At 42.4% G+C, this 15,000-nt stretch overlaps 1 protein-coding gene and 1 long non-coding RNA gene across 7 annotated transcripts in view; one reads left to right on the plus strand and one right to left on the minus strand.

Moving 5' to 3' along the window:
- The window catches only part of LOC147032941 (uncharacterized), a 143,099-nt gene extending 134,162 nt beyond the window's left edge, over positions 1 to 8,937 (plus strand). The window contains exons 2-3 of the long non-coding RNA XR_015055409.1: positions 1,850 to 1,933; positions 8,815 to 8,937. This is a non-coding gene — a long non-coding RNA (uncharacterized LOC147032941). The remainder of the gene's footprint in view (positions 1 to 1,849; positions 1,934 to 8,814) is intronic.
- Positions 1 to 15,000, minus strand: part of LOC147032942 (multiple PDZ domain protein-like) — a 239,163-nt gene that overhangs the window by 126,558 nt on the left and 97,605 nt on the right. For 5 of the 6 annotated variants that reach the window (XM_085870976.1, XM_085870977.1, XM_085870978.1 and 2 more), the window contains exons 13-17: positions 8,828 to 8,974; positions 6,731 to 7,066; positions 6,398 to 6,607; positions 964 to 1,038; positions 362 to 796 (exon numbers count right to left, since the gene is read on the minus strand). In XM_085870976.1, the coding sequence (XP_085727102.1) occupies positions 362 to 796; positions 964 to 1,038; positions 6,398 to 6,607; positions 6,731 to 7,066; positions 8,828 to 8,974 (1,203 nt within the window). The remainder of the gene's footprint in view (positions 1 to 361; positions 797 to 963; positions 1,039 to 6,397; positions 6,608 to 6,730; positions 7,067 to 8,827; positions 8,975 to 15,000) is intronic. The other variant, XM_085870979.1, reaches the window with a different exon arrangement.

The raw sequence follows: 15,000 nt of genomic DNA on the forward strand, positions 1-15,000 counted from the left end.
GAATCATGATTAAACAAAAAAACGTCCTTCAGACAATTAACGGATGCAAAAGTGCCTCGTTCGAAATTCACTGAATGCAAGTTGTGCTTTCAAATGAGTTATTGCACCTGAAATCGAAACAATTTATGTTTTTTGAAAGTAGCCAATTATCGCATTTAACTTTTTTCCTGAAAATTTAAAGATCTTCCTATGACAGTCTACTTGCACCTCCATCCAAAGAACAAAAGCAAGCAGCAAAGAGATAATGGTTGCACAATTATTCACAGTGCAACATATTGTTACTAGCCGTCGACAACAACAGATGCAGCATGCTTGTTTGTGCTCCACCACATATCACTGCATGCTCAAAGCACACCCTCACCTGCCCACCATCTGTATTGCCTCCCAGCCCTATGTGCCACATCATGTCACAGTGAGCATGGTTGATGCCTGGTGAAACCTGTGTGCTGCCGAGCACAGATGCTCCTTTTTGCATGAAGGCACCAGGCAGCCTGCCAGACCAAACCCGAGAGTTGCGGAAGCTGGCCAGCCATATATGGGTGTCTCTCAACTGTTCATCGAGGTCTGGTATGGCTTGATGACAGGGAGCATACAGAGCTGGCTTTGTGTCATTATCATTAAGATCAGATTGCAATGGCAGTGTTGGAGAATGAAGCAGCATCGGCAAGTTCTCTTTGGCTTCTGAAGCATTTTTCTGGAGCCCAGGTGCCAAGCTTTGTAAAAATATGTCAACATCTGGGTCGCTCAAGCAATGAGCCCAACATGGCTTGGTGCGTGGATGTGGCATGGGCAACTCCTAACCCAATAAGGAATGGGACGAAAAAGTCAAGAACACCCATAACCCCCAAGTATGAGAAAGAAGAAGACATTCTCAACGCACAAAATAACCCCTTCCCCCCAAAAAAGATTAATGTGATGAAATGCAAGAGAAAAAACAAGTCGACTTTAAATTCAAGCAAATACCTTTCTGAGATCTGGATCGGGTGTCTTTAAGTTGACAAAGGTTGTTTCACTTGACTCTAGTTCTGAAGCCTCCACCTGTTGTACCACAGTGCATCCAATAATGTCACAGCAGATAAAGCAAGTAGCATAGTTTAGTGCACGGGGTACAAGTTTCAAGAAGATAGGTTGTAATTATAGGAAAACTTGAAATTATAATGCCCTGTTTCCACCAGCATGGCCGAGCAGGTCTGTGCCAGGATTGAAAGGTCTCCACTGATCAGAATTACATGCAATCTTAATCTGGAATGAATGATGAAGATAGTTCCACTGTATCATCAAATCCACTTGCTGTTCGAGTCATTAGGCAAAAGCAACCATGTTGGCAGTTGCCACCCCCCCCCCATACCCCTCCCCCCACCCTCCCAAAGAAATATGCTGGCAAATGACCTGTTTTTACCATTACGTGCTTAAAGAGTGCAGAGTGCTTGAAATAAACTTTGTCAACTACTTGCAATGCCTTGTAACTACCAACAAATGTACCCTCCAAATGTAAGCTTCAGCTATTTTCTTCTCTATAAGCACATGAATAATTCTGTAATCTATGAGAGCATTGGTAGTGCTCTTTGCGGTAATATATACTCCATGAATTAGTAAACATGACAATAAAGGATTCCCCATCCACAATCACTCGGCTCTCTCACAGATGCCTCCTTTTTGACTTTTGTTGGTTTCAGTAACTTTGATGGCATAGCATTTTTAAAGGCCACAACAGGACAAATCATTTCTTGTTTCCCCAAAAAATCTCATAAATCTGAAACCAAGGACAGTATAGAGGTGTATTTTGTGAATAGAAAAATACAAGCCTTGCCCTTGTTCGCATTACGAAATTACATGAATGACTTCACAGGAATACAAGACTTTGTGAAGGAAGGTGTTGGTTTGCATCGGAGAATTTGAATGAGAGGTTTTTCGCAACGCAAGCTTCACAAAGGTATGCCCTCTCTTGGTCAGACAAAGGGCTAACACCTGAAACATCAGCATAACTTTGCTTTATACGATGGTCAGCATACCTTTGAAAACTTTCATTTGATAGAATCTATCACAGTGACATTGAGGTTAGGATTGTGCCTTTTGGTATACAAAAGTCTGGGCTAGTGGAAGAGTGGAGTGAAAAAGGGAGAAGGCAACAAACTGACAGTGGGGCAGTGGGACATGTAGATGTATGCACAGGAGTGAGAAGAGGGAAAGGAACAAAGCAACCTGCAAATATGTCAGGAGGGTTTATCAGGATAGAAAATATAATGGGTAGGGATGGAGGATGACCTGAGGGTGGTGGTGCACTGCAAACTTGTAGCCGTGGCGGGAAGGGGAGGATTTAACAGACTGAAGATAGAGGTTTGTCATTAATTATTTAGGTGTATGTTGGACAGTGTATTGTTACAGTGCGTTGTTAAAGCTTGAAAGCCTATGGCTTCATATGGAAGAATTTGTTTGTTAGATACAGTGGCCTGCAAAAGTATTCACCCCCATCCAAAGTTTTCACATTTTGATGCTCCCTGAGCTTATTTCATGATGCTTTCAAACAAAACTTAATATTTAGAGTCTCACAAACTACTCCAAAGTGATAAAGCAAAAAATGCAGTTAAAATGTGAATACATTAGATTAACAGAGAAAATCAGATGATTTTTCGTTGCATAAGTATTCAACCCCTTTGCCCAATTAACCCAAAATCACTTCGGGAGTAAATTATTTGCAAGAAATGTTGCAATACAAGTGTAATAGGTTTCACCTGCCTGCAGTGTCTGTGGTTTAACTTTAAAATTAAGCTCCCCCTTTTATCTAAGGAGCTTTAAGATGCAACTGACTTGGTCAACCAACAAGGCAAACATGAAGACCAAGGAGTTTCCAAAGAAGTAACACATGAAGTGGTGGAGAAGCACCGTTCAGGAGAGGGTTATAAGAAGATTTCAAAGTCACTCATTATCCCTTTAAGTCCATACGGTGAAATCCATTATTAAGAAGTGGAAGACGTATCACACTACCTAGACTATACCCAGATTAGGTCGCCCATCCAAACTCAGCAGCCGGGAAAGCAGGAAACTGATTTGGGATGTCACTGTAAGTCCAACAATGACTTTTAAAGATCTGCAAGGCTCTAAGGGTCAGTATTCAATCAACAATATCCAGTTCCCTTCACAAAGCTAGTCTCCAATGACAGGTGGCAAGAAATAAGCCATTAAGGAAAAAGATGCATCTAAAAGCTTGTATGGAGTTGCCGAAAAAGTATCTTAATGATACTACAGGTACGTAGACAAAAGTTTTGTGGTCAGACGGGACAAAAATTGAACTTTTTGGTCTAAATTCAAGGCGTTACATCTGGCACAAGCTGAACACTGCACATCACCCAGTCAGCACCATCCCTACTGTCAAGAATGGTGGTGGCACCATCATGTTATGGGGCTGATTTTCATCAGCAGGGACTGGCAAGCTTGTCAGGATAGAAGAGACAATGGACGGTGCAAAGTACAGGGGAATCCTTGATGAAAATCTGCTTGAGTCAGTCATGAATCTGAAACTGGGTAGGAGATTCACATTTCAGCAGGACAATGATCTGAAACACGAAGCTAAAGCCACGATGGAGTGGCTGAATAATAAGAAAATTAATGTTCTTGAGTGGTCCGGTCAAAGTCCTGACTTGAACCCAAATTAACATTTCTGGCGAGACTTGAATATTGCAGTCCATTGACGATCCCCATCAAACTTGGCAGAACGAGAGCAATTTTCACGTGAAGAATGGGCAAAGATTTCACCATCTCACTGCGAAAAGCTGGTAAAGACCTACCCAAAAAGCACTCATTGCAGTCATTGCTGTAAAAGGTGCTTCCACCAAGTACTGACTTAAGGGGCTGAATACTCTTACAACCAGTGAATTTTGATTTGTACATGTTTTTTGCAGGTATTCCTGACATGTAACCTCATTAAACTATAACAGTGTTTTGTTTGATCTCAGCAGTTATAAATAAAAAGTTCATTTTAAAAATTGTTTCCACACAATTTGGAATTCATCTAAATGTGGCATTATTGGTCGCAGGAGGTGAATACTTTTGCAGCACACTGTATGATGTTTGTTGAGGGGAGATGGTTATTCTAAACGTAGAGTAAAGTAAAAAGGGGACAACTTATAATTTTGTAGTTATACTTTAACCTCTGTAGAAAGATTGCGAGGGATTGAGAAATTTCTGATTGCAGTGAGATACCAAATCATCTAGCAAATGAAAGCGGTTTGGAGAGGGAGGGACATTCAAGGATGCTCATTCTCTGAGAATATACAAATGGGAAAGCAGAGTGAGAAGGGGGAGAAGAAGAAGAGCCAGCTAGTCATTGATTGCTTTGCTTTGTTGTGTATCATGCTGCTTCAGAGTGCCGAATTTACTGCTTTTGCTTTGACTTTGAAATAAACACACGTTTAGAGTTCGCCCGGCTGCCAGTTTGAACATCGATTGAGTAAAGAAGCTTAGAGTTTTGTAACAAGGGTCCTTGATGATATTTCGACCAGAACAGAGGCACATCACAGATGTGACCAGGAGACAGTTTGGCTATGCTAATAGAAACAGAATATTACTTGCAATCTTTATCCAAAATTGCATGCCTGAAAACTGATTGAAAGGATGGCCAAACAAAAAAAGAAGAAAATCCAACAGTAACCAAGTTTAAAAAAAAGGGAAAAGACAAAAGGTTAACACAAACAATTATGACTTTAAGCTTGGTTTATTTTGTGTTTATATTGTGCTTGAAATGCTAAAAGTTCCTAATGGGAAGGCTGTTCATGAATGTTTATATGTGCTTTGAAAAAACCATTGTGAGCCGGAACTGTTGGTGGATCACTCACAAGGTCTTGGTGAAGGAACACCTGAGCAAGACCCAGTAGAATTTCCTCATCTTAATTGAGTACTTGTCAGCACACTTACGATTGAATAATAAAGGAAAGATAACAAGTGCTATCGTGAGGATAGTATGCAATACCAAGTCATGGGAACAGTTTAATGAACAGGCCCTGATCTAACTGTGTTCTGATGAGTATGTGCATTATCAATTATGATCAAGTATATGTAACAAAGTTGTGCATTTCAAACTGTCTTGAGATTGAAATCACTGATAATTGGTTTTAGAGGAGGGTCTGCCCATTATTGTCAGTAGCACCACCTGGCACTTGACTCATTTGCATTATACCTTTTAATGGTCAATGGGAATGGACAGGTAGAGCCAAAAAGGGAGTTGACTTCCTCGACTTTTTCCGATTTCCTCCACTTGCATAGTCAATGTGTTGCTATTAATGGAACATTCTCTCCACTCCCAAAGGAGGCTGAAGTGTCCCAAGGTAGTCTTCTTTCTCATAAACATAAATGACGTCGCCGATGCTCTGAAGATCCCTCTCTTCCTTTTTGCAGGTGACTCCACAGTGTGTTGTGCAGTAACCCATTCTGCTGACAGGCCAGACAGCAGCTGAGTCACTCTCTGGTGGTCTCGAAGTGGTTAGATGCTGGTCTGATGAATGGAACAGGTCATTCAATCCTGCGAAATCTCATAGTTTTATCCTGTCACTCTGAAAGGATCATAAAACTAACCCACCTATCCATTTCCATTGTCAGCTACTCGAAGAGGTTCAGTCCCTTGAACTTCTTGGTATCACCAACATCAATGATCTCTCCTGGACTGACCATATAGCAAAGCTGGAATCTGAAACTTGAGGATCATTTGTCATTTCAAATCCTTCCTTGGAAAATTGGAACTTGCCAAAGGCCACAAAGCCACAAACTCGCCAAAGGCCATCCACAATTCAATGGACTATTGCTCTCCCCTATAAACTAACACCCCAGGATCACATCTGTCTTTCATACATTCTATGCAATCAAAAGCTATCAATGGCTTCTCCTGTGATAAGTCAAAAGTCCAAGGCCTATTGCTCTCTGATGAGAGACAAGTTGGTGATCTCTCTGTTTTTATTTTATTGCTTTTCCTCTCTGAAATCTAACACACTCCCCGACTTGGTGAACCTTCCAAAATCCAGGATTTATGCCCACCTCCACTCTTTTTTCTTCTTTTCTCCCATTTATGGAACTACCTTCTGGCAATGGTTGAATCACCCTCATCCCTCCAGGGCTTGAAGCAGATGATGCACCACCATCTTATCCAATACTCCATACATATCCATGATCCTTTCGACCCCCATTAATGCTACCAAATGCAATCCTCTTCCTTGCACATGGTTTCCTCCCAGCCTCTATTTTTGTTCATTCATTCTCTTGCTTTTTATCCACCTGTGGCAACACTGACCTCCTCTCACAATGGTGTCTTTTTACCTTTTGTCACTTCACTCTTTCTGTAGAAGAAAGTCCAAAAGCAGAGTGACAAGGGATATTATTTCGCAATATTTAAAATCCATCATTGACTTACAGGTAGAGGTTTGAGAACACCAATGCGAACAGGTCCAAGTGCAGCTCCTTTAAGTGCAGCCACTGCCTCATCAAGCCCTGCATGTGACAGGTGTTGCTGATTTACATAAAGCAGTCGATCTCCAGGGAGTAACTGCCCATTGTTGTCAGCAGCACCACCTGGCACTAATGAGCGAATGACAATAAGAGGTTTTTCTGGATCTTGAGGGTCCTTAGGGACAGCAAGGATGCAAAAAAAAGGCCAAATTAAGGAAAGTTGTCAAAATCAACAGAAATCAAAAAGTGGAAAACAAAGCTCATGGGTGGTATCAAACAGAAGATGAGAACCTTTTACCTGGTAGTCGAGTACACTGAAGCCCAAGCCATGGCTTCCCTTTTCCAGTTCAACCCACTGCACCTCCGACTCCCATACAGGATGCCTTTCCAAGTGACTTTCGCTGATGCAAGTTGAATGAGTCTCCTCGTCTACCACGGTCTCATTCTCCCAGTGTCCCTGCTCCAATGCCAGATATCTTCCATTTTCTTTGTCATGATTTGAACCGTTGGTGTCTGACACGGGAACAGCAGCGTTTTCCTCTTCAACCTCCTCTGAAACATCGGCCAACTTCACATCATCTAGATGCAATATGGATTCAGAGGGAATGTACTCCTCTTCTGAACAAGGCCACATCTGAAAAGGCATGAAATCACACAACTTTGGTTCTAACTCACAAAGTCAATGATCTCTAAACACTATTCTGCAGCTTAACAAACAATCAGCAGCATCAGAGAATAATGCATCGTGGAAGAAATTAATGGATTAACTCATCTGCTGACAAATATGTAGAACTTCGTCATATTTAATATTTAGGTAATTAGCTTAAATGGAAGAAAAGGAAGTCACTTTATTGTCAAACACAAGGCCAACATGAAATGGATTAAAAAGTGAGGAGGATTCTTGGGAGAATGACATTTAGTGAACACAATAAAAGATGGAAAAAGAAAAGTACCTCAGGCACTCAAAAAGAAAGGGGTGGGGCATGTGAGAGCATCCTCACTTCCAAGCAGAAGAAATTTGAAAAATCAAGATGTTCTCTCTCAACATCTTAAAGGAATACTGCTGTCTTATAAATTAATGTTTTTATGTATCCTCTAACTTTGTGAGAATATTTAAGATGTTTCAAACATCAGTAAAGTATAACTATTCTGATTTAAAAATTGAGATAAACCTGCGCCATAAAGAAAGAAAATTGCTGCGAGATAATGAGCTGCAAGATCACGTGACATAACATCAGCTTCACATTTAAGTTGCAGGCTAACAGCCGTGGTATGATTTTATGATAATAAAAAAAACGATAATAATCAGACAGAAGCATGGTAAAAAGATAACGGAAAAAAATTCACCATATTTCAATTTACATTTATCATATCACATCTGTCTCTACTGGATTCTGTGGAACCTAAGGATCTTGACATTATTGGAATCTACTGCGATGAGGCCGAAGCACAAGGCCCGTTGCTCTCACACCCATGACCGGTCAGTGGCCTCTTTTCTATATTTTAAATGCCGGGGTAGCATTTGCATGGGTAGCTGTTTGAGCCTTGCCATCACCTGTTTAAGTGAAAGGTTGACCACGTTTTCACCATTGACCTGCATATGTAGCTGTGCATTGTATTGTGTGAAGCAGTAAGGGCGATCAGAAAAATCCACAAGTTAAGAATTACCATCAACTTCAATGACTGAGTGCAACCCTTCATTAATATCCAAAAGAAACTAGAGGGCTGTGATCAGAGATTGCTGATGAACCCTGGTATAGCCAACTCGTATCGGTAACACTTGAAATTCTGCCTCGTAATGAAAAAAAGTTAAAAAATAAATAAATAATGGAAAATTAAATATTAGAAAATTGGAAAAATGAAAAAATTGAAAATGAGAAAATAACCAATTGAAAATTGAAAAATTAAGTGTTTAAACATATAAATAAATAATGGAAAAATTATTCTTCAAAAAGCAGGACACCACGAGACACCAAGACTAAACACTAAATGCCTTACCATAATAACAAGTTCTCCTGCAACACATCTTCCTCAATAACCTCTCGATTTTTAAAGGACATACACTGTAAGATGGAATGAGACGTCAACATTCGTGATCATTTAATTATATAGCAACCTCGTCACATCTACGGAAGTTCACTACCGTTATGCCGTGCCACACAACTCTTGGGTGAAAACTACAAACATTGTAGCAAAGGTAATTGCAAGAGTTATTTCCTGAAAAATTAATAAAATGGTGAGGCAGCAGTTTCATATCTTTATGGAAAACTGCGATAAAAATGGCTGATGTGGTGGCTTAAAATGACATGAAATTCCTTGAGAAACATAACTTTTTTGTGGCCTGAACTTTCTGTTTTGAACACAACTCCCATATTTCCTCAGTCTTTTCAGTCACCTCCAACAAGTCATCTCCTGGTTTCACGGAACCACTGGAACAGGCTTGGTCTGCTGGGAGGAGTGAACGAATCACGTGTTGCTCATCACGAGGTTCCAAGGTGATTCCGAGGCTTTCCTGCTCATTTGACTTGTCAAACCTTGAGACCTACACACCATTCCCAAAACAAAATAACATCCTAATCCTTTAAAGAATATTAACAAAAAATAAACAAACAAATGCCAGTATAATACAATGAAAATGCTGATGTTGAGAGGTGCATAACAAGGTCGTATGTTACAAGTAAAGCTGTGTATAGACTGGCAACAGGATGGCCAACGTGATGCAGTTATTGCATCCAGATGAAGCATGCTCATGGTGTTTTAACAAGGTAACAATGGCAGCTCGATGGGAGTGCATCTCACTGTCCTTTGCTGGCAGCATACTATATGAATTCCCTTACAAGGAACTTAACAGTAAGAGGCTATTAGGCAACATGACAGACAAACAGACAATCAAGCTTGTGTAATGGTTGTCAACATATGGTGCTTTGTCTATGTTTTATCCTTTCTAAATGCTGAGCATCAAACAAGAAAACAGCACACCATTTCTAAGTTTTTGGGATGACTCAACCAGGTTTTGAACCACCGACGACCGAGACTCAAGCAGATGTTCTCACCATTTCACCGCCAAGTCTGGTTGTGATAGTAAACATCAGCAGCAAATATTAGTTTTTCCACTAATGAGAAATTCGGATTTAATCAGACAATGAGAGCAGTTTTGGTTAGACATTGCTGTTATGGGTGCTAGTTGAATTTGTTAGGACTGACATTCATGTATGACATGATGATTCTGATATAGGCTCGGTTAGGCCATATCATAGAAAATTGATAGCTTTCTACAAGTGGGTTTCCTACTGCTTCCCAGATGAGAAGTCGGTGAAAAGCAATCAATGCAATGTTGTTAAGAAAGTTTCTTAAAATTAGACTGCAGGAAAAAAAAAAATCAGAGTGGCTGTTTAGTTCGAGATCACAAAATCGTGGGAACTTCTCTGCCGACGCCATCTGTATTTTGGGAAACGGGCAGTAAGTACACTCAGCTTGAAAAGCTTTGCTGGCATCAAGTTTGAGGAGTGGGTTTGCTAATTCAGCCACTTGTGTATCAGATAAAAGTAATTTGCTCTCAGCAGTCTTGCTTCTGATTCTGCCAATGCTCAAACTGCACTACACAGTGCCAGTCACTCCATAAACATCCAAGCAAAGTCCTTCAGTTGTGTGAAAAACTACCCGACGTCAACCATGGACAAACAAAGGCTAAATGGCCCTGAACTGCCGGGCCAGGAAGGATCACACACACACACGATCGACACATTGGCATGAGTGAATAACTTTTGTCAAGCAAATGAGTCGAAGAGGAAATACTTTGACCAGTTTAACCGAAGCCAAACCTTCAGTGCTGGAGGTAACCAGGATTGTGACGAGGCTGGATTATGCACGGTTCAGAGCAACAATTTCCACAAAACAACAAAAATACCAATCCAACGTGTAGGTCAGGTATGGGAGCATGTGCCAGAACAGCATGTCGCTGTGTCCACTTTCTGCCGGTACTCCAGGGGCCTCCGTCTGGCCATCCCCCAGGCAGATGCCAGGCCCATCCCCATCTCCTTGAGATGATGGTCAACCTGCTGCAACCACGAGGCACGTGGTCGGCCCACTGGCATCCTCCACTCACGAGACTCCCCCGCTGAGAGAATCTGGTGAGCAGGATCAGCGTCAGGAAAACGAGCCGCATGTCCATACAGCCACAACTGACGCTCACGGACTATGCAGGTAACAAATCTCATCAGAGTCTCTCTCAGCAACCGCTCGTTGGACACAAATTCTGACCAGCGATAGCCAAGGATTCTTTGAAGAGACCTGGTACCAAAGGAATTAAGTCTCCGTCTCAGATCCTTGGTCAGAGTCCAAGTCTCGCATCCAAAGAGCAAGACTGGAAGTACCAAGGACCTGAAGACTCGGACTTTCGTCCTCCCGCACAGGTACCGGCAGCGCCACACCCCATGATCCAGTGAATCCATGACTCCCCAGGCCTGACCCAGACGTCTATTGACCTCTGACTCACAGCCAGCAGAGACATGAATATCACTGCCAAGGTAAGTGAATCTCTCCACGACCTCAACATCCTCACCACAAACAGACACAGACAGGACAGCAGCATCCAAGATGTCACCGAAAGCCTGGATCTCAGTTTTGACCCAAGAAACCCGTAATCCCAGCGGCTCCGACTCCTCATTCAGCACCACGAGGGCCCCCAAAAGGATGTCTAAAGTCTCCGCAAAGATGACTGCATCATCTGAAAAATCAAGGTCCGAGATCTTGACATTCCCAAACGATGCACCACAGCTTGATCTCTCTGACATCCTCACTAAAATCCAGTCCATACAAGTGCTGAAAAGTGTGGGGGCCAGTACATACCCTTGACGAACTCCAGTAACAACTGGAAATAATACAGAGATGGTACCACCACTCTTCACAGCACTCAGTACCAGAGTAGAGTTCAGACATCAGATCGATCAGTTTTGGTGGCACCCCACGAAGACCAAGAATCCTCCAGAGGACATCCCAATTCACTGAATCGAACGCTTTACAGAGATCAACATAGGCTGCAAGCAGCCCCTGCCGAAACTCTCGTCTGCATTCGGTGAGGACACGAAGAGCAAGGATACGGTCAATTGTTGATCTCTTTGGTGTAAAGCCTGACTGCTCTGGACGCTGGTGCTCAAGCAGAAGGTGGCGAACCCAATCAAGAATTATCCGAGCAAAGACCTTGCCCGTCACTGAGAGCAGCGTCACCCCTCGGTAGTTGTTGCAGTCTTGGCGATCACCCTTCCCTTTCCAGAGAGGGACAACAAGGCCCCTCTTCCAATCACTTAGGATGATGCCTGTGTTCCAGGCAGAGCACAAAACTGCATGCAACGACACGAGTGCAGCATTTCCACCAGCATGGATGCCACAGATCCCTGGAGCTTTGCCCCGTTTCAACCGGTTCACCGCAGCCTTTGTTTCCACAAGCGAAGGTGGACCACAGTTGATTCGAGGGTCAGCAACAGGGATTGTAACACCATTGACGTCCAACTCGACAGCTGGGGGATCAGCCCGGTACAACCGCTCAAAGTAGCCGGCCCAGCGGGCCTTCACTTCAGACTCCTCTGTCAAGAGCCTACCACTCTCTGCTCTAACTGCAGTGCTCCGAGGGATGAGCTTGGGTGAACGCAATGCGCGAATTCCCCTGTAAGCGGGACGAGAATCACCTGTCCACAGGTGATGCTCTACCCCCTCACAGATTCCTCGCACATAGGCCTCCTTGTCCACCCTCAGTGCACGTACAGTTTTACGCCTCAGCTCCCTGAACAGCTCAGCTCTGCCATTCAGCCTGGCCCTGCGACTCTGGTCAATGGTATCCAGTGTCCCTTGAGAGACAAAATTCTTCTTTGCCCTGCGGTGAGTTCCAAGACATCCACCGGCAACATCAAGGACGGTGGTCTTGAAGGCACTCCACAACTCTTCAGGACCCCCCAAAGCACCTAGACCCCCCAATCTCCACTCAGCCTGTTCACAAACTCCTCAGCTATTCTCTCATCCCTGAGCTTGCCAACATCCAGCCTCAGCTGGGATGGTACCATTCTCCAGGATTTAAGGTGCAGCTTTAGAGTTGCTACAAGAAGCCTGTGGTCAGTATTGAGGAAATGAGCACTCCGGTAGACGCTGCAGTTCTGGATAATCCTCCAGCGACCGTCAATGAGGACATGGTCAATCTCCTTTGCCGCATCGCCAGTGTTGGAATACCAAGACCAGCGATGAGCTTGTGGGCGCTGAAACCATGAACCAGCCACCCTAAGTCCATGACTTCTTGCAAAGTCAAGGAACTTAGTGCTATTCTGGTTCATAGTTCCAGACCCATGGGGACCAACACACATCTCATAGCCATCCCTATCAGTTCCAGTCGATGCAACGAAATCCCCCAAGACCAGAAGTGTATCTCATCTGGGGCACTGATCAACCACAGACTCGAGCGTGGCGTAGAATGCATCCTTCACGGTGAGATCACTCACCTCAGTCGGAGCATAAACAGAGACCAGGGAAATGACACCTAAGGAGTGACGAATCCTTAATCTCATAATACGCTCGTTGACCGGTGTTATCTCAATTATCATTGGGGTCAGCTTATTGGACACAGCTACAGCAACTCCTTGGGTATGGTAACCGTCAGAGCGACCAGACCAGGATGGATTATGCATGGTTCAGAGCAACAATTTCCACAAAACACCAAAAATACCAATCCAACGTGTATAGTACTACCAACAATAAAATGAAAAATCACTCATCGAGTGACACTTGGCGAAATGGAACAGTACTCAGTCGAGTGCATACCTCCACCAGGGTGAACAGTTTACATTTTGTATCCCACTTATAGGCCGGATCTAAATCCGGACTTTAACCAAAATCGAATTGGCTTGTTCTTATCACCAAACCAACTCATCTACATAGTTTTGTCACAACTCATCCCTAATTTTTTGAGATATCATGCGATGCATTGTTTTTGGCCCCATCTCTCAGTGTTGAAAAATCGCTTCAAAAATTGTCGTATCCGGATCCGGATTTGGATCTTCACCAAAATAGAAACAATTAGTTCTTGTCACCCACCCAACATGTCGACCAAGTTTCATCTGAATCTGTCCACAAAGTTTTGAGATATCATGCAACATCGTTTTTAGCCCAATCTGTCAATGGTGAAGAATCACTTAAGAAATTCTCGGATTCGGATCTCCACCAAAATTAAGCTTTGCTGTCCTTGGCCAGTCACCTACATACACAGAACATTTCAGAACGATAGCTTGAAAACTGTGGCCAAAAATCGTGTGACAAACAGACAGACAGACAGACCAACATACTTGGCAAAAAATGTTTTTTCACCGAGTAGCAAAGACAAGTCAAATATGGACGGACTCTTTTCTTTTTCAGGCGGATCACTTGGAGTACAAAGCCATGTGCAACCATTGACGAAAGGCCATACGTGGAAGTTTTCAAGCTCTTTCTCCCACGCCTCTCCAACAAGGTCGGAGGTGCAGGGGACATTAAAATGAGCTCCGTCTGACCGATCATATGTCCATGTACTTTTGTGTACGCAATGTTTCAAAAACCGTTGAACATTTAGCTCTCATACTGCAGGTATCCATTCCTCATGATATTATCTCAACCTGATTAGATCACGGCCATGATTGGCTGAATTTCGTTGTCGTGTCAACCATCTCTGTAACTTGGCTTCTGTATGCGATATTTCAAAAACCGTTCAAGATTTGCATTTCATATTACACAGATATATATTCCTCATACCACCCAAAAGGTGAGTGACCTAGAGTATCAGCTCCTTGTAAAGATTTATTCTTCGTCATTACGGTGCATTACAGTCTGACTAAAGTAACTACCATGATCCAATTTCTGCATTTTATACACATGTCCATTGCAAATATACATGGTTTATTATTATGTTTATTTTACACCAGTTGTTTTTTTCCTTCACACCTTCGAGTAAACGTTTTAAATCTCATCACAACATATGACATTTTTCTGTTTTTTTTTTATAGTGATAGCTGAAGCATGTCTACAAACAATGACAGAGATATAGAAAATTGATCATCACACCTCCGGAATATTGAGAGTCAAAATTAATTAATTAAATTAATTGAGGGTCAAAAAAAACAAAGCACCGGAGGTGCAAAACACCTCAGCCTAAAATGTGGGATTAATTGTGCTCAAATTTTAGTAACAAGAGTGAGATGCAAAATTATCAATTCAAATATTCTCAGAAAATAATGACAGTAGTGTTGAGGAAACGGAGAAAGGAAAAAAAATCACATTGACAATCATCTGCAGAATACTTTGAAAATACATCTAAATAAGTCAGACAGTGTACCACAAAGGTTTCATCAATCAGCCTGGCTCAATTACTGAGATATTGTTCATGAAAATGTTCATGGACAAACAGGGAGGCATGAAAGAGGTCTGAAGCATAAACGGGTAAAAAATTCACATTGACATGTGTCAGATCATACACCATGTAAGTTTCATCAACCCGACTCAAAAAATACTGAGATATGGCCCAAAACGAAAAATCTACAACAGACAGATGGAGAG

This window comes from Eptatretus burgeri, chromosome 2, assembly GCF_056783735.1.
Source record: "Eptatretus burgeri isolate ZD-2024b chromosome 2, Ebu_testis_v1, whole genome shotgun sequence".
Taxonomy (NCBI): domain Eukaryota; kingdom Metazoa; phylum Chordata; class Myxini; order Myxiniformes; family Myxinidae; genus Eptatretus; species Eptatretus burgeri.